The 20093-nt window shown below is 36.5% G+C and overlaps 2 protein-coding genes across 2 annotated transcripts; one reads left to right on the top strand and one right to left on the bottom strand.

Annotated features, from left to right (window-relative positions):
- Nucleotides 1-7304: 7304 nt before the first annotated feature.
- Nucleotides 7305-12382, bottom strand: naga (N-acetylgalactosaminidase, alpha). The gene is made up of 9 exons (XM_038276522.1): nt 12226-12382; nt 10796-10952; nt 10437-10577; nt 9896-10107; nt 9709-9803; nt 9442-9603; nt 8320-8517; nt 8077-8217; nt 7305-7955 (listed from the first exon to the last, which is right to left on the bottom strand). Exons 2-9 carry the CDS (start codon nt 10948-10950, stop codon nt 7755-7757), a joined length of 1305 nt encoding a protein of 434 aa, XP_038132450.1. The 5' UTR covers nt 10951-10952; nt 12226-12382; the 3' UTR covers nt 7305-7754.
- A 3664-nt stretch (nt 12383-16046) lies between these two features.
- Nucleotides 16047-19898, top strand: LOC119777587. Its single transcript, XM_038276524.1, has 2 exons — nt 16047-16133; nt 18341-19898. Exons 1-2 carry the CDS (start codon nt 16115-16117, stop codon nt 19729-19731), a joined length of 1410 nt encoding a protein of 469 aa, XP_038132452.1. The 5' UTR covers nt 16047-16114; the 3' UTR covers nt 19732-19898.
- The last annotated feature ends 195 nt before the right edge of the window (nt 19899-20093 follow it).

A 20093-nucleotide genomic window follows, 5' to 3' on the forward strand; every position in this document is an offset into this window, starting at 1 on the left:
CTCTGATTCTACACTAGCAACCAGTCTGAGCAGGATGGTGGAAAAACTGTAGAGTAATGCTTCAAAGAACACAACAAAGAGTCTGAAGATTTGCTCGGCCTGAATCCACGAAGAGTGGGAAGAAAGCAAACTTCACATAGACCTCAACCCACAAACTGTTTATTTCTACAATGCTATTGCCATTTCCCAGCAGTGCAAAATCTATTACATCCTGAGATTTAATTCCTCCAAGTATTGGTAACAGGGTCTTTTAAAAAATATTGGTACTTTTTTAACTTTTCCAAATTTACTCATATTACACCCCAAAAAACATTTTATTTTGTGGGTCTTGTGACCACAGAAACAAAGCGGCGAAATATTAGGAAGTTGACAAAAAGGATTCAAACACAAATGTATAAACTGTATTGAAATTTAGCCTTTTTCACTCTTTCAAGCTGTTGAATCTAGCTGCCTTTATATGTTGACAGCACAACTTTCAGTCATGCACTCTATTATTTATGAAGTAGTGCTGAAAAAAAAAAAGCCATTGTTGGAAAACAAACATAAGTCTGTTTGCAGTTTGTTGGAAGCCATATGAACACAGCTAACGTGGAGAAAAATGCTCTGGTCCAAGATGTTTTTGGTTTGCACTAGGGGTGTGCAAAATAATCGTGATGATGATGCATCGTGATTCTAATTTTCGTGATCTACTGCATCGATTCTTGATGCCAAGAATCGATTATTAATTTTAAAAAATGAATAAATAAAATTGCATGAATGGTTGGCGAACATCAGCCAAAAACAAGTGTAATACAAATTCCAGTCCAGTAGATGTCGCTGCAAATGTGTTGACGCACGCTGCCTTGTGTCACAAGCATTTCCGGCCATGGGATACTGTGCCGAGTCATTCAAAAACAAAACATGGAGGAGAAAATATTGCAATGCATCGCAATAATTCAAGTATCGTGATGCATCGTGATAGAATCGCATCGTGGCCTGTGAATCGTGATTCGAATCGAATCGTGACTTCTTTGGCAATACCCACCCATAGTTTGCACCATAGCAGTAATAACATGAGAGTGGCATCTTCTCTTCAGTCCAACTTCAAATTTAAGGATAACTGAGAATCTGTGGCAAAACTCCAAACTTTAACCTTATGCGGCTGAATACATATACAGAACGCTTTCTTTGTTTTATACAATTAAATGTATTTGAATTAATTAGAAATGGCACCATGAATTGTTTATATTCCACTTCAGAAGTATCTATTGAATGAAATCCAAATAAGTTTTAATTACGGTAATAATGATGGGTTTAATGTTACAAAGAGACAGCAAGATTGAGGGGTGTGAATACTTTTGCAAGGCGAGGCAGATCTGTTCCACTGGATAGAGCAAAAGCTAAATAATTTTATTGTAGATTTAATTTCCTTAATAAGCCAAACATTTTTGTTTAATATAACTTTTATAAATAATTTTAAAATGATTTACCGGTAATTTGACTACATTTGTGGATTTAAATTTCCATCTGACAGAACTGACGGGTATTCCGATATATTGAGTTTTGTGTTTATATATAAAATATATGGGAGTAAAATCAAGATTACAAAGGTGCCAAACATTGGTGTGGTCTCGAACAGGTACAGATAAAGCTTGAAAAGCAGTTTTTTTCTTTCTCTATTCAGTAATAGAGGAATCTTTTGTTTCTGTTGGTGGATCATATGAGCATGTTTTATTGTTTTCTGTAAAAGGTTTAGAGTCAAAGAGGATCACACCACCATAAAAAGGGGGAAGAGATTATGGTGTATGTGCATATCAGCTTTCCGGTATTGGCGGGAGTTAAAGGATGGTGATGTCACGAGTTAGCAGCCAGCCAAGCAGACTGGCAGCATCGGATGATGTGGTAGGGTGATACCAGGATCAGGTGCATGGAAACAAGTGTTGCAGTTTCTTTAGATCGAAAAACAATCCAGTTTGTATCACTGCACAAAAAACAATGTGTCCACAAACACTGAGTCTTTCTAATTGCAGATTTAGAGAATTTAGACAAAGATAAATGTAATTACAAGACACTAGAGGCTGCTTCTCACTTTCCTTTCACTGCTGCTGCACCTGAATGACTAAGCCTCAGCCCACATTTCAGAGATGGTGCAGTTATTCTGGCCTATATAGAAAGTCTCGTCTGAATACATTTAATGTCAAAATTCCCTCCGTGTGTTGGGATCTTGGAGGTGTGAGGCAGGGAGTGTGACTAGCAGCGTGACAGAAATGAGTGGGAGGGCTGCAGGAGGGAGGGCTGAACAGAACAGAATCAGGGGTGTTAGTACGACACAAAGACGAGACTGGCAACTGCGACTCTGCAGCTGTGGGCCTACGTGAGCATCGGCAGGAACGCTCCTCTCCTCTCCGCCCCTCCCTTATCCACTCTTCCTCATCTCCTCTGCTCTCTTCCCCTTGCTGCTTCACTCATTTGCACCCCCAAACAGACTTTTTGAGGGCCCCTGCCATCCTCCTTTGTGCAAATCCTTCTTCACTGTTCTCTCATTATCTCAGGCATAACTCCCTTCACTTCAATCCCATGTCAGGCTGCCAAACGATGTGGCCCTGGACTAGGGAGAGATAGGCTCTTGCTCAGTTAGCCAACAGATATCTGAGCAGGCTGAATGGAAAAGAAAAGAAGGCAAAGATCTTGTTTCACACACACACAATTTGGCCTGAAAGGACCGAGGAGAGCAATGTGTGTGTGGCAACAAATCACAAGGAGCAAGTTTCTTATGCATGCATACCACACTATAGGCCCATGTGACTACTCCAGCATCATAAGAGTGTGAACAAACACTGGGCTATAAGGCCAAGGTCGGAGGTGACATGCAAGAGACTGAGAAAGGAAGAAGATAGCATAGGGAGAGAGAAGATGAGGTGACAGAATAAATACAATAAAGAGTTCAGGAGATTCAAGGACAAAATTGAGCATAAAAACAGTTTATACATTGTAGTAAATGTGTCAAAATTGGACAAAGTGATGTCAGCAGAAAGCAAATCATAGCAGCAAGAAAAATGAGCCAAATGAATAGCCTGATTGTCCTTGTGCTGTTGAGCAGGTGCATTTTTTGGCAGAGGATGGGACTGACAGACGCATGTTGCTATGCATATAGACTGAAGAGTGATGCTGACCTCTACAGGCTCATAGTGAATGTACAGAAAAAAATCCACACCTTAGGAATGAAGATGTGGGGTAGAAATATACAGCTTTTCTCAAAGGTGTTCATATCCCTTAAACAGTTTATATATTTGCAGTTATACAGGTGCTGGTCATAAAATTAGAATATCATGAAAAAGTAGATTGATTTCAGTAATTCCATTTAAAAAGTGAAACTTGTATATTATATTCATACATTACATACAAACTCATATATTTCAGATGTTTATTTTGTTTAATTTTGATGATTACAAATGACAACAAATGAAAATCTCAAATTCATCATATCAGAAAATTAGAATATTGTGAAAAGGTTCAAAATTGATGGCCCCTGGTGCCACACTCTAATCAGCTAATTAACTCAAACCACCTGCAAAAGCCTTTAAATGGTCTTTCAGTCTAGTTCTATAGGCTACACAATCATGGGGAAGACTGCTGACTTGACAGTTGTCCAAAAGACGACCATCGACACCTTGCACAAGGAGGGCAAGACACAAAAGGTCATCGCTAAAGAGGCTGGCTGTTCACAGAGCTCAGTGTCCAAGCACATTAATAGAGAGGCGAAGGGAAGGAAAAGATGTGGTCGAAAAAAGTGTACAAGCAAGAGAGATAACCGCACCCTGGAGAGGATTGTGAAACAAAACCCATTCAAAAATGTGGGGGAGATTCACAAAGAGTGGACTGCAGCTGGAGTGAGTGCTTCAAGAACCACCACACACAGACGTATGAAAGACATGGGTTTCTGCTGTCGCATTCCTTGTGTCAAGCCACTCTTGAACCACAGACAGCGTCAGAAGCGTCTTGCCTGGGCTAAAGAGAAACAGGACTGGACTGCTGGTGAGTGGTCCAAAGTCATGTTCTCTGATGAAAGTAAATTTTGCATTTCCTTTGGAAATCAAGGTCCCAGAGTCTGGAGGAAAAGAAGAGAGGCACTTCATCCACGTTGCTTGAAGTCCAGTGTAAAGTTTCCACAGTCAGTGATGGTTTGGGGTGCCATGTCATCTGCTGGTGTTGGTCCATTGTGTTTTCTGAGGTCCAGGGTCAACGCAGCCACATACCAGGAAGTTTTAGAGCACTTCATGCTTCCTGCAGCTGACCAACTTTTTGGAGATGCAGATTTCATTTTCCAACAGGACTTGGCACCTGCACACAGTGCCAAAGCTACCAGTACCTGGTTGAAGGACCATGGTATCCCTGTTCTTAATTGGCCAGCAAACTCTCCTGACCTTAACCCCATAGAAAATCTATGGGGTATTGTGAAGAAGAAGATGCAATACACCAGACCCAACAATTCAGAAGAGCTAAAAGCCACTATTAGAGCAACCTGGGCTATCATAACACCTGAGCAGTGCCACAGACTGATCGACTCCATGCCACGCCGCATTGCTGCAGTAATACAGGCCAAAGGAGGCCCAACTAAATACTGAGTGCTGTACATGCTCATACTTTTCATGTTCATACTTTTCAGTTGGCCAACATTTCTATAAATCCTTTGTTTTTATTGGTCTTCAGTAATATTCTAATTTTCTGATATGATGAATTTGAGATTTTCATTTGTTGTCATTTGTAATCATCAAAATTAAACAAAATAAACATCTGAAATATATGAGTTTGTATGTAATGTATGAATATAATATACAAGTTTCACTTTTTAAATGGAATTACTGAAATCAATCTACTTTTTCATGATATTCTAATTTTATGACCAGCACCTGTATCTCTCTCTCTGTTGTGTATGTGGCGTGGCCTATATATGGATCAACCCACAATTTGGGCAATTGTCTGTTATTGTTTCAAACAAAAAAATCAACACTTTTTAAATTTATGCTGTGCACAAAGCATAGAGGACTTTTGTTTCCAAAAGACATGTAGACGTTTTCTCACCACAAATCACAACAACAGTCTTACCTAAGCAGGACTGGGATTTGAATGCTCTTGGCAAAGGTCACTTTAAGTGACATAGTTTGAAGAAAAATGAAGTGAAAGATAAAAATGAAAAACAAGTCTCTTCACATGTCAGTAGAAATATTCTGGGCCAAAACCCTCTGATGGATTCAAGATGCTGCTGAGTAATTTAAAATGGAATTTAATTTAAGCCTTTGATTCTTTATACTGTCGCTTGTCAGAAACAGATATTTTATGAAACACATTGATTATATCATGCCGTCACTGTTTAAGATGATTGTTTTAAAGCAAGACCTCATTTATTCACGTATTACTTGTAATAATTTTTATGAAACTGATGTATTTTAGCAACATGTCTGCCATGTATTTAAAAAAGAACTAATAATCAAATTAGGGTATGTTTTAGTAACTAAGCTATCAAACAACCCTGTCTGTGTTACATATTGTGTAAAGACTTGGCCATTTATCAATTTATATAGCAGCACAAGGATCGTTGGGTTTGTTTTCCTTTTCAGTCAGTTCATTATGACCCTTGTTTAACAACGCATCTGTAAAGGGGATTGACTAGAATCGCATGATGGAGCACAGGCCTATTTCCACTGTATTTAGTAAGTATCGGTAATAAATGTCATGCTCTGACAGTATTTTTGCACATCAATCATCATTAATAAATAGGATCAAGATTAAAAGTCTTGTGAGGTCAAAGTCATTTGTGGCAACTTAAAAAAAAATCTGATTAAACAATGCTAACCTCCTTGTGCACATAAATCTAAAAAAAAAAGTCTCCTTTGAAGAACTGGAAAACAGATTTTGACCAGATGATTTACAGTGTGCTGAAAAATGAACACTAGAACAGCTGTCACCAATTTCTACATCAAATAAAACATCTAATAGAAAGCATTACACAGTCTTATTTCATCCCTATTGATATATACAGTTTAGGTAATAGATACTTGTTTGTTTTTTTCCACCGATGTCTTTTTTACCGATCCCCGATACCTAACTGTGCAGTATCGGCCGATATTGATATGATACCAATACCACGTGTTTGGTGGGTGTGTGTGTGTATTCATATGAAGAGCTAAATACTACTTGGATGTAAAATAATTGCCATCATGGCTTTGTCAAGCTGCTGCCTACCTTTGTGAAGCAGGAAAAAGACTAATACAAAGTGAATCCAGTAGAACTTTTATTGCCTATCTGGAATGGGTGACAATAGTTGAATAAACTTTTGGCTCTAAAAATGATAGCGGTGCCTGCCTGATACTGGTATCGGTGCAACACTAATAGATACTAAAGAAAATGAGCATCTCCACTCCTTATATACGAAAAAATGGAACCCGATTGTGTCAATATGTAAGATTTGTGACTAAATAACGTTATAGACTTTTGTTGTTATTTGAATCCAGCTCTTGGATTAGGATCAATTCTATGTTAAACTGCAATAATCTGTAAAGCATTTTATATGCTGTAAATAATAAATAACCTGTTACAACAGAATTTATAACAGTCATTGATTACATACATAAGGGGATGACGGCCTAATCGTTTGGGAACAGAGCTTGGAATCCTCAGGTTCTGAGTTCAATCCCCACTCTGACAGACTGCCACTCTGGGTCTCTGAGCAAGACGCTCAACCCCACACTGCTCCCCGGGTGCCCCATGATGGTAGCCCACTGCTCCCCAATGGGATGGATTAAATGCAGAGGTACATTTCTCCAGTGCGAGTTCAATTATACATCGTTAAGAACCAGTTGTGAGGAAAATAAGGACTTGCCAAATGCTCCTAGTTCTGCAATCATTGTGTAATAAAGGTACTGGGAGAATGCAAACCCTTACTGGGCTGCTTACGTAATACAGAGGGTTCAACAATGGGCATAAAGGATGGGTAGATTGGAAAGAGACTCAACATAATACTTATGCATTTCTTTCTTAAAGCACATAATTCATGGCTGATCCTTCACACCAATTTCATTTAAGTTTGCTCTGATTTAGATGAACCTCTGATTAAATATACTCTTGGTTAATCTGTTAGAAAAGAAAAACAATGTAAAACTTCACAGTTCATTAGTGAATATCACAAAAAAAACTTGCAACTTATAAATAAACATCCAACAGCTATTCCTAAAACTTACTTAAGTTCAAATAAACTCAAGGAATAGCTTCTTATAAAATTTATTTTTATTTAAAAAAAGAATAGGAAATTTTTTACAAACAAATTTTTCTATTACATTTTTCTAAAAAGAAAAAAAAAGAAAAATAGAGAATTTACTTTATGTATCTATAAAGTAGTTGTGACAGTGCCAACAATTCTTGAATTTTAGTTAATTTTGTCTAAGAAAATTTCTTTGGAATAGATTTAGAAAACAAATAGACAAAACATGTTGATTTAAAGTCAGTTCTAAACGGCTTTATATGTGAGATTACAAAATCACAGCCGAGAATAAAATCTCTTTGCGATTTAATCACACCGTATCTGCAACCCCCAAAAAAACTGTGCGAGTATGATTGCTGAAATTGTATAAAAACTTAAAGCCTAAATCACTCTGAGGTTCCCAAAACAAAACAAAAAAAACGCTTTTAGCGAATGGCTGAAGTTGATGCAAATCAGACTAAATGTGGACAATGACGCTGAGGAAAAAACTGTAAAACCTTTAACAGATAATAAAGGTTTAAAGAAAGACTCGAGGAAAAGCATTTTCCTCTGCAACGTAGGCCGGTCTATGGAGTTTGTTCCCTTTGAAATATGGGTGGTACTGTAGTTTGCCAGGCGCTGAGACATACCACATGACCACACCTGTTGGGTTCACAGAAACCACAAACTCAGTGGAGTCCTTGAGGACATCAGTCTGGCCGGTGTAGACATCAGTGAACTAGGAAAAAAAAAACAAAAAACAGTGAAAGCAGTGATTCTTGAAAGAAAATCTCCGCATTAAAACAATTTTCTCATTAAAGCCTTAACCAGCACTGGAAAACTAAATGTCAGAGACCTACCTTGTAGCTGCCTGTGGTGAAGTTGAGTTTTTTTAGGGAAGTTTGGTAGCGATAGGGCATGTCAGTACGGCGGCTGAAGAACACTAAAGCGCTGGCGTTGTTCAACAGGGGGCGCCAGAACACCTCAATCCCATTCTTCTCCTTAAGATAGAAAGCATGTCAGAGCATGTATCAAATTTCTAATCGTTATTTCTGTTTTTATTTTGCTCACTGCCAATGATGTAACAGCAGCAACATCCACACCTTGAGAATACGTCTTCCCTGGATGCCCAAGGGGTCCTGGTTGATGCTGATGATCATTTTGTTTTGAAGGATGCTGCGGGCTCCACTGCTGATGGTGCGAAGGTCGTTGGACATGAACAGGGGAGCAGCCATGATTGCCCACAAAGCCATCTGGGAACGGGACTGGTCCATGCTGAGGCCAAAATCTCCAATTACCAGCTGTTGAGAACAAAAAATGATCACCCAGTCAAAGTAGATATCTAACTGGAGAAATTCCAGCCTCTTTGACAAATCAAATCTCCTTATCTCCCATTGAGAGAGATACTGTCTCCTTATGAGCAAGAACATGTCGGAAACAGAGACAGAGAGTTCCTAAACAAATTCAGACTTTTTGAGACTTTTAGGCCTTTTAAAGGGGTTTGCACAACCACCAAAAAATGGATTGCAAAAAACTAAGTAAAGCAGTTAAATCACTAAGTCTACAGGGGGCTGAGCTCAAATACAATTTGGTAACATACTCAATTATTTGTTAGCTTAGCCCCCCTGTAGATCTGACCTATGTAAGGAACTAAAGAACAACGAATGTAATGAATAACTTTTTTATAAAGTAAGAAGCAATGTAGAAAAGTGATTAAATGATTAACTAACTAAGAGCATAAGCAACTTATGGAATAAGTGTTGAATATCTAACTTAATTTGAATTATAAGTAGCTTTTTTAACACTGGAAAATTTTTTATCTAAATAAGTTTTTTTTTTTCTTAAAATAAGTGCATTTTTTCTTGATTAAGGAGCAAAATGGGGCCCTTTGCCAATGGAATAAGACAATTTACGTTTAAAATAAGAATAATTGCATTGTCTTATTTCAAATGCATATTATCTAATTATCTTCTTTTAAGAGTAAAATACTCATTCCATTGGCAAATCATCTTATTTAACTACTAAAATTAAGGGTAAATACACTTAATCTAAGAACTTTTTACCTTTTTCTAGCTCGTTCTTGCAGTGAAGTCAGTAAAAAAGTGGCTACATGAATTAGTTAATACATTTATAAGAATTAAATAACTAAGTACATAAATAACCAAGTCAGAAGGAAGGATGGAAGGAAGCAAGGAAGGATCGATGAATGGATCACAAAGACCAACCATGTCAGGGTCGTTCCACCTCCCAGGTCCGGCTGCCGGGGCCAGTATATCCTGGTTGTTAAAGAACCAATCAGCGATGCTCAGCACACTGCTCCATGAGTCTTGGATGTCACCATAGTTACGCCAAAGGTTGCAGATCTGCCCGAGCTGAGTGTAATTCACCTGAAACGTGATTTATATTGATTTTATTAAGCACAACCAAAAAACATTTCCTGGTTCTGATAGAACAAGGTCCTCTTCTCATATCTATTTGCCAGCATTAAATACCTTTGGTGGAAGTCCACCCTGGTAAGCAGGCCAGCTGCAGGAGTAGGCAATGGGGCGACCGGTTGCATTCAAAGCCTTTGACATTTGGGGATATCCTGCAAGAAAAAAAGAAAACACAAGGGTCAATCAGGATTACACGGTGAATAACCAACCAGTAGGACCAAACTAAAATCTCAAGCGTTCTTACCCAGCTCCTGCTCAAGAGCGTTGGAATAACAGCCGTCGAATTTAAACATATCCACCTCCCAGTCTGCAAATGTCTGAGCATCAATTTCAATCTTATCCAGCGTTGTCCCCGGGTAGCCCCCACAAGTATGGGTGCCCATGTCGCCATAGATACCCAGTTTGAGGCCCCTGTCATGCAAGTATCGCGCCAGCCTATGGATTCCCCCTGGAAACCTGAATCATTGGAAATTAAACGTTAACTACTGAATGTTATCACTATTTCAAACCGTGCTTAAGATAATATTGTGATCCAATAGTAACAGTAGAAAAACGTTCCCATTTCTTTAAAATAGTGGGTCATCTACGCATCAAAACTTCCATAAGAGCCCAAAGGTTGCTATGCACTTCTGCTGACTGTGCACTGATGATATCTGTAGGATTAGGTGCTTGGCTGAGTTTGTGACACTGTTGTACTGACACTCCTTTTGTTTTATTGGCTTGTTAAATTAGACATGAGAGAAAAAAAAAAAGACTTTTGATGTCTGAATGCCTCCATTCTGTACCTATTAGGGTCAGGCTGCAGCCGTCCATTTTTATCTCTCTCCATTGAAGCCCAGCAGTCGTCTATGTTCACATAGACGTAGCCCAGTTCCTTCCAGCCGTCCTCAAAGAGTCTGTCCGCCATGTCAATAAATAGATACTCACTGGAGGAAGAAATGCAATGTTTACCACTGAACTTAGCAAGAACTCATGCTGCATTTAAATAAAACTATTGTCTGCATCAAAGTGGAATAATTTCATTAATTTCATCCTCCATCACTATTAAAAAGACAATAAACAATTTACCTAATGTTATACCTTTGGATTGCCTATATAAAATAATATCTCTTTAAGTGTGCTTTTTTATTAAAAGCCTGCTTGCCTGATGCAGTTCTTTGGGTCGTTTTTGCAGTCAATGTCACAGCGGTATCGTTCCCATGCCAACCAGCCCATTGGAGGTGTCCTCATCAGTCCATTGTCAAGGGCAAAGGTGGTCATGGAGGCCACAGAGGCAAAAAAAAGCACAGAAAAATGCATTCCTAATGTAGGAAAAAAAAGGGAAATCTAATTAAAAATTGAACTAGAAAAGCATTCAGATGAATTTTTAACAACAAAGTTTTATAATCTTTTAAATAACCACAAACACAAAAGTAAAACCTTAAGAATTTTTTTACTTTTTATTACATTATAGATGCAAACTTTATATATCAGACTGACTTTATGTGATAGAATTAAACAATTAAGTGCTTAGTTGAGAAGAAGCAGAAAAAGAACACATAAACATCAGCATTACTTACACCTTTTAATCGATTGAGACAACAGTAGTTCTATTCAATCACCCCAATCAAGACCTTATAGAACAACATTTTCCTGCAATTACAGCTGCAGCCCCTGACAGGTTTTGGCTGTACCGGCTACATATCTAGAAACTAAAGTTATTTCCTTCTTTTTTATAAAACAGCTCAGGCTCAGTCAGACTGGATATGAAGCCTCTATGAAAACCAGCTTTTAAGTCAATAATGCTCATTTTAACAGTGGGTGCTGTTATTATCCTGCTAAAATGTGAACCGTTTTACTATCTTTATTTTTTTTTTCTATTTCAGGCTTCATCCAGCTTAGTTTTTTTTCATACATTTTAGTTTGTGGTTGTAAGTCATAAATACATTGTAACTGTGTATTGGCCTGTAAATATACAGTCATATGTTTATATAACTTTTTTATGTATTGTTTACTGTTTTCAAGGCTGCACTTTAAAAAAAAATGAAATTGTCTGGAGAGCTGTTCTTATCGAAATTTCTTTTTGTTTACATTCGTGTACACAAAAGGACAAAATAAATCTAAAGTCTAAAAAAACAAATATATTTAAATACTTCCAATTAATTTAAAGAACAGTGTGTGATAAAACATGGGAACCTTATGGAGGACAAAACAAAAAGAAAATAAATGCCCTGCAAAACAAGAAAGCATATTTTAAAGCACTTTTTAAAAAGGTGTGATGTTGTTTTCAAGGTGTGTTTAACCTTAACAAACACCTTAAACCTTGTGATACTCAGCTGACTGGGAGCAGCAAGCTACACCAACCTGCTGAGTGACATCTGTTAAATGTTAAATGTTTGACAGCCATCAGACTGACAATAAATGTTCATCTCTTTGAGTAAAAATGCTGGATTGCAACAGCAAATGTCAGCATTTATCATAAAAAAAAATTTGAAGTCATTCATCTATACTATTGTATATACAAATATGTGTATTTCCGTTAAAACAAATGCTGAAAACCATTCCAAAAATAAAAGGTAAAACAAAAAAACTTACTGTTGGCAGCTCGCGGTCTTCTCTTATTTAAGTTACTGCTTTATTTTACCCCTTATCAATTATTTAAGCGACCGAAAAACTCTCCTTTCCAAGTAAAAGGAACATTAGTTAACCTCCTCTAAACACGGAAGTAGTATTCACGTGACTCTACCGTCAGCTGACGCTACCCCGGAAGTCAGTAAAGGTATGGAGTGCATTTTGTGTCATTATTATTGTAGCAAGCAAAATCACTTTTTCTAAAAAAGTTACATTTGCAAAAAATGCGATACTACGGAAGAGGATTAGGGCCACTGGGGAAAAAAAACTGATTAACTGATTTTTACATTTTATTTCAGATTAATATGGGAAAACAGTCAGAGTTGTGTTGTGAGATTAAAGTCAGCATTCTGAGATTAAAGTCAGAATTCTGAGAGAAAAAAAAAATCTTAATTCAGATTTTTTTTTTCCATATTAAAGTGAAATAAAATTGAAAAATCTGTTAACTTTTTTTTTGCAGTGGTTAGTTAGTCAGTTCGTTTTTTAAATAACTTTTTTTCCCCCTAAAACTTTATTAACAGATTTAACATTTTCAAATCGTCCTTCTTCAAATTTCATTTTTAAAAAATACAGATTTAATATTTTTTTTTAAAACATTCAAATTTATTTTTCTTTAGTTTTACAAAATCCATTCTTTTCAAATTGTGTTTTACACATCATATTGTCTTCACCTCTGGGGGCAGGCTTTTCTGTTGGGTGAGGAGCAAAAATACATTTTCATCGGTTTGCATGGTCAGCGTTTGTATTTTGCTGGAAGTGAAGAGAATGTGATCTATGAAACAGAATTTGAATAGAATGGAATTTGTAAGCTTAATTTAAAAAATAATTTTCAAGGGGAAAAAAATCTAAAATTGGTAAAGAAAATAAACGTTTATAAAATTGAAAAGATCAAATATGTAAAAAATAATTTAAAAGAAAAAAACGTAAAAATTGAATCTGAGAAATCAGCAGAGTTACTCTCAAAACCTTGTTTTATTCAAACATCTTTCAAAGCCTCACTTGTGGATTGCATCAGTTCCATTTTTAATTTATTATTCTTTGGATTGAATGCTTTCAAAAATAGCAAACACTCACAGAGGAGAAAAGCATAAGGCTGTAGAAACAGCAGAAATAAAAAAAAAAATAAAGGCACCAAACAATAGAATTAGTCCAAATTAAGATCATCTTAAATTATTACAGTTTATTGAAGACATTATGTGATTAATTTAGTGGTTCTAAAAGAAGCGACTTCCATAAACAAAATATTTTAAGGGGGACAAATATGCTTTAAACAAGTAATAAATAGATGACTGTAGGACTTTTTTTTATTTACAGCTTGGCATTAATTTATAACATGAAAAAAGTATTATAAATAATTAATAAACCGAAATGAGGCTTTGCTCATTCACTACACTGAATGTGATCTTAAACCAAAAGAATTCCCAATATGGGAAACAGGCTAATGTCAGATTAGATTAGATTTTGATTAGATTTTCCAAATTATACAATACATAAAAAAATTCAAAAATTAAGATTATTATTTATTTTGAATGCATATCTAACCAGAATTTTTTTTGATAAAAGGTGTGTTTTAATGTTTTTTTTTTTTTTTCTGTAGCATTACAGAAGTTAGAAAAGTCCACTCCAAATTTGAATCTATTTTTTGTTTTAAACTTCTACTGGGTATATTTTATTCATTATTTTAAAATGGGCTTCCTTCACCTTTGTGGAAACCAGCTTATTTAAGAATTTAAATGATGATTATACTTTTTATGGATTTGTACTTCCAGATAACCTTTATGAAAAAAAAAAAAATGCTCATACAAATAAAAGTGTTAATAATGTTTTTTTTTTTTTTTTCATTTTCACTCATTTGGGCTTAGGTATTTAATTATCTATTTTTATAGGGCAGGTTGAACATTGTTATGCATTAATATATTCTGCATTGAGGATACATAAATAACTTTATAGGCATAAGTATATTCTGTAGATTATGTTTTATATATACATGTCAAGTCTCTGTAATACAAATAAAAGGCCTTTTGCTGCCATGAATTTAAAACATTGATGTATTGGTTTAGGTTTATTACCCTGCTGTTACCAAATGCTGAAGATAGGAAAAAGGTCTGTGTAGATAACATCTTCGATAATTTAAGGACCTACATGTAGAAGTTGGAAAACCTGGCAAAGTTTGTCCTGCACTGTTTGAAAAAAAAAGGAATAATTGAACACCTGGTTCTGGTACTAGTTCTGAATTCAGAGACCAATCAAACAGACATCTGTGTCACAAAACATAAGTATTGCCATCTTATTTACAAAAAGAATCCTAATGTCTCTTTAGTTGCTGTATGGGGCTTTCTGTTGCCATGTGTGTTGGTAATTATTATGCCCATCCAAAAGGATGCATACTTGTACAACAAACATCCCTCTACTTTGATAAATATCTAAACAATAAAGTGTTTTAGCTGAATGTGTGCTTCAATTAAAATGCAGGTTATGGAAACTTAGTGCCTCATAGTTGTGTTGCCTGTAATTTGGTGACAAGTTTAACCTCTATAAAACTGTGTGGCTATGTGTCTGTCCTGTACATTTGATAATGAAACTAATGTACATGTGTCCGGCCATGGGAAATTAATTTTCAAGCACAGCTTCAGCCCTCATAATGTCCCACTGTGGAACAACAGAGCCATTCTATGTGGTAGAAGATGTATATTTATAAAGGATTTGTGGAATAAACAAATCTGGTCAATTTCTCACTTAATGGATGGAAATGGTGATATTTTAAGTTTGGACGATTTTAACAGGATTCGTGGAACTGATTGTTCATCAACAAGGTACAATAAAGTTTTACGTAGTATACCTAATGTTCTTCTTATATCAGTTAAAAACAGTATATCTAATTTCTCTATTCCAAGACTCCATAAGCTTCAAATTGAGCATGTGGACATTAGAGATAATAAATGCACCAATAGGTTCTTGAATCAATATTCTATACATAATATGTACCCTGGTCGAACTAAACGTACATTTCTCTTACAACATTTTAACAAATCTACGATAACCAAAATTAGAACAAATTATTTGAAATTCCCAATTCCTCCTAAATATAAAGAATTACAATTTAAAATAATAAATGACATATATCCTTCAAATGAGTACTTAAGAGAGAGATTTAAATTCAATGTTGGTAATTGAGTTTTCAGTACAATTCAATTGGAAACTACTAATCATTTGTTTTATGAATGTAAAGAAGTAAGAAACCTATGGGATCAACTTCAGATTTTTCTATCTTCTAGATCTATAAATGTGAACTTTAATGCCTTACAAATAATTCAGTTTGGTTTATATATTAATGAAAAAAAGGTGGAATTCCTAGTTAATACTTTGATGATTATAACCAAATATTATATCCATAAATGTTGTTATGCAAAATGCTCCCTCTCATTCTCTGCTCTCAAAAACGAACTTTCCTCCTTTAACCGATGTTTGAAAAAGATGCAGAACCTTAAAGCAAATAAATTGTCTGAATTATTGGAAGAATTCCAGTTAGTCCCGTCTTCTTAATAATTTATTTAAGTTTTTTTTTCGTTCTCTTCCTTGTTCTAGCCTCTGAATTTTTTGAGTTAATAGGAGTTGTGATCTTATTTGTTTCTTGTAATGTTCATTATTGACGGATTGTTGAGTTTGTCATTGATATTCTGCATTTTTTTAACAAACAAAAAAAATGTGTCTGTCCATGCTTTCACACTGGTCAACACCCATAGTTTGGTATGTTCTTTCTGATTGGCTCCTTTCACAGTGACATCAGTCTGATGTCAAACCCGGAAAAGGAAGAGCTGGTAAGGTTAGTGAGGAGCACACTGCTGGGGGAGAAATGGCAGAAACAGGCCTAGGTAAGACAATAACATAATCCTGAGCTTCACACACAGCCTGAAAAGCAGTGAAAACTGAATATGAGATCTGTTTGGTGGAGTGGTCGCTGCAGAGCAGCAGCTGTATTAATATGATCCATTGAAATGTTTGTTGTCTTTGGTACAGGTGACAGACTTCCTGGTTTTAAGTTTCATTTTGGATCACTTCAGACATATTTCTCTTTCCTTTTACAGTGACATAGTTGGATTGAGTATTTAAAGCTTTTACTCAAGTAAGATTAGCATTACTTCAATATATTTATAATCACAATAAAAAGTTGCCATGAAACTACTTTAGTAAGATTAAAGAAACATTTGGTAAAGAAAGTTACCATTGAGTCACCTGATTTAATCTCTGCAGTTTATGCCATCAAACAGACAAAGCAATTAATATTCTGCACCAATTATGGTATTATAAAAAACATAACATAAATAAAAATTGCAAAACAAAATTACAGAAGAAACCCTTTTCCAATTTAAGTTTATAATAGATGTATATGTCGTTTCGTTCTAGTTTAGTTTTTCTCAGTTCTGACTTTGTTTTCCTTTAATTTATTTAGTTGTATTTAGGTGTTAGAGGGGGGTAGCAAGCTTGTATTAGTTATTACAGCTTTATTAATGCTTAGTTATAGTTTAGATTTCATGTAGTCTATTAATATTTTTAGTTAATTTTAGGCAAAGAATTCAAAAAAGTAAAAGTGTTGTATCTATGTATGTAATAAAGGCTCAACACAAAAACAAATTCAATTTTCAAAGCTTGATGTTCATTAAGGTACCTGACATACATCAGTGTGCAAGGCTTATAAATAAATTGATAGATTTCTGTATTCTTGTTTAGTTAGTGTTATAAATGCTCAATACAGTTTAACCTCTTTTAATTTCAGTTCTGTTTTATTTCACTTCACTAAAATGTTTTCTTAATTATACTTTTAATTTTTTCGTCAGTTTAAGTTTATTATAGCAACCCTGGTTAGACAGTTGGCAGAGCTGGTTTAGGCAGGTATAAAGGAAAATTAAAACATCACAGCTTGTATAGAAACAAGATAAGTAATTTTAGTATAAACTCTAGAGTCTGTGTGATTTATTTTCCTGCAAAAGAAGCTTCTTTTTTTCCTTTGGATTAAAGTACTTGCAATGGGTAGAAGAACCAAAAAGTCACTGAAGTTAGAGTAGCAATACTTTATAATAATGTTACTAAAGTAAAACATATCATGCAGTAAAGCTGGGCCTCTTCTGGGCTCAAGTTACATCAACAAGCATTATTTCCAACAGTTGCTACAATTTTTGCAATAATATTTCTGTATGTATTGATATTAATTGATTGATACTCCCACAGAACAAACAGTGGAGGAATATAGTGAAAATTACCATTCCAACAACACACTCAGCCTCTACCAATAAAAAGTAATGCTCATCCCTAAAATAAAACAGTATAAAAATGTCAGTTTTTCTTTACATTAGGTATTTGCTAACTTCATCAGTGCCTTATTGTTATTAGTAGTAAGACTAACTTGTAATTTACTAAGTAGTAATTTTCTAATTAAATCTCAGGTCATATCCAATCCAATGCCCTGAACTACTTTGACGTTTCAGATGAAAACAATTTAGACTAGTTTCTGATGTTATGTGTTTGTTTTATAACTTACTTACATTTCTTTATCAGTTCAAAAGGATTTTCCCAAAAGTCTTAGAAATTATTAAGATTTTTTAGGTAACCCTGGGACAGTTGTTTGTGTTCTGTAGAGCTGACTATGGCATTCTCCCTATTTCTTGCCCTATCAAGATGTTTTTCTGGGTTTTCCTGGGACCTCCTAGAGTGACAGTCAATGTGCTTTTGTAGTAATTTTAGTTGACTAATCGCTGGTCAGAACGCTCCAGCTGTTCCATGTTGTCTATGTTTGTAGATGGTGCTTTTCATTGACATTTGCTTAATTCCCAAAGCCTTGGAATAGCTCTGTAAATTTTTCCACTCTGTTAAGCGTGATATGCTCTCAAATATACTTTTTTTTTACAACACTGTATATCCACACATATCTGATTTAAATGGTGTGTTTAAATTATAAAGGAGACTGATAAAGCTTTTGTAAGTGTAAGTGTACTGTATAACAGCTTTGAAGATTGTTTAAATCTGGATGTAGTAATCACTTAGCAGTTTAAATAATAAAGAATAATTGGATTTTTGTCTTTAGGTGCCTTCTGTGTGGTGAAATCCCTCTTCAGAAGTTCAGCAGCTGGTTTTGTGTTCGGACAAGCTGCCTCATTCTCAGTCCATCCCTCTCTGACTGAAGACGTTACCCTACTGAACTCTGCCACTCGAGCCACTGGACGTGCTGGTTCAACCGGTGTAGCAGTGGTGACGGCATGCCTTGTGTTCACTTCAGCACTCCTGTCTCTTGGAGCCGGTTTTCTCCTCTGTGCCCTGGTACTGAAGCTGCTCACTAAGGCCGAAGTGAGCCTCCCATGGCTGGTGGGCCCCATATTGGGGGCCTCAGTTGCCGTGGGCACAGTCGCCACCGGAGTGATGGAGGGCATCCTTCCAACATGGACCTACATTGTGGCTCAGGGCATTCTGGTTCTTGTCGTGTACTCTTACTCCAACATCAGTGACATGACAACAGCTCTGTTAATTATCTTTACCACTCTGTACCTCAGTGTTATATTTGGAAAGTTAGGGGCCATATTCGGCTTCTTTTGTTTGGGAGTGACCATCCTTGTTCTCTTTGCTCTACGACGAACTCTTACAAGAGGGTCTGTGCAAGAACAGAACTCTAAAAGTGGGTGCAAGTTGTTGGAGAGAATCTTCTTCTATTCTGTTTTTGTGGGGATTTTGGGTTTTTTCGTTGGCTTAGGGGCAGGTGGGGCAGAAGAAGGCACTAAAGAACAGGTGGTATTAATGCTACAGTCAGTGGTTTGGGTCGTCTTTCTGTCAGCAGGGCTTCTAGGAGCTGGCCTAGGAACAGTGGCAATGGTTTCACTTGGATCAGAGTTTCCTGGGAAGCTTTCTGTCGGAGCTGCTGTAGTAACATCAATGGCCTTAAAAGGTGTTCTACTTTGGAGCGCCACTCTTGGGCCCAGAAGCTGTTTAGGAGCAACTTTAGGGGCAACCACAGCTGCAGGGGTGTCACTTGGTGCTGCAAGTGTGTCAGCAAAGCAAAGTTTTGGGTCCAGGAACTCGACCCTCGTACTTTTAGGTTCCGTTGTCATTGGTGTACTCATAGCCATCAAGGTTCCCGGACTGACACCAACACAGCTAACAACTTCCGAACTCATAACAGTGACAATCACTGCTGTTGGAGCATTCATCCTGGGTGCACCAAAGAGCCCATTCAACACTCAAGTGCATCTGCGGCAGGGCCTTCTCACGGGGGGAGATCTAATTAAAGGAATCGGCATGGAGACGGTCACCGCAGCAGCAGCCCCTATTGGAGCTGGAGCCCTGGGGGCCGCGGCATTAGGCACGGCAGCTCTGGGGATGCTGGGGACTGTAGGAGTTCTAGTGGCTATAGGGTTGGCCTTGGGAAGCGCTCTCAGTGGAATGTTAGGAAAATCACCATCGACAACCAACACACACAGAGACTGAATGACAACTGAGTCTAAGTCCTTTTCTACTACTGCAACCAAATTCTTGAGTTCTGTTAGTAATGGTTTGTACCAGCAAAGATCAACTCTGTTATGTTGAATCATGTTTTTTGTGCATACAAATGTGATATTTGTGTCATTAAAACCTGCTGTTTTGTCCACCGGTAACCAATGGTGTTTGTTTCCTTTTCAGAGAATTAATAAAACTAATTTTTTTTTTGCCATATGTCGTAAATTACCTCCACCCTTCTGTCTTTTTCTCAGTTCTGTGCACCAGCACATTTCCCATGACATAACTGTGAGACTTTAGTGTCATCTTAACAACAGTAACAGAGGATTTGCTGTTTACCATTGGGAGAGGTT

This window comes from Cyprinodon tularosa, unplaced genomic scaffold (assembly GCF_016077235.1).
Source record: "Cyprinodon tularosa strain WSP-4 unplaced genomic scaffold, ASM1607723v1 ctg125, whole genome shotgun sequence".
Lineage (NCBI taxonomy): Eukaryota > Metazoa > Chordata > Actinopteri > Cyprinodontiformes > Cyprinodontidae > Cyprinodon > Cyprinodon tularosa.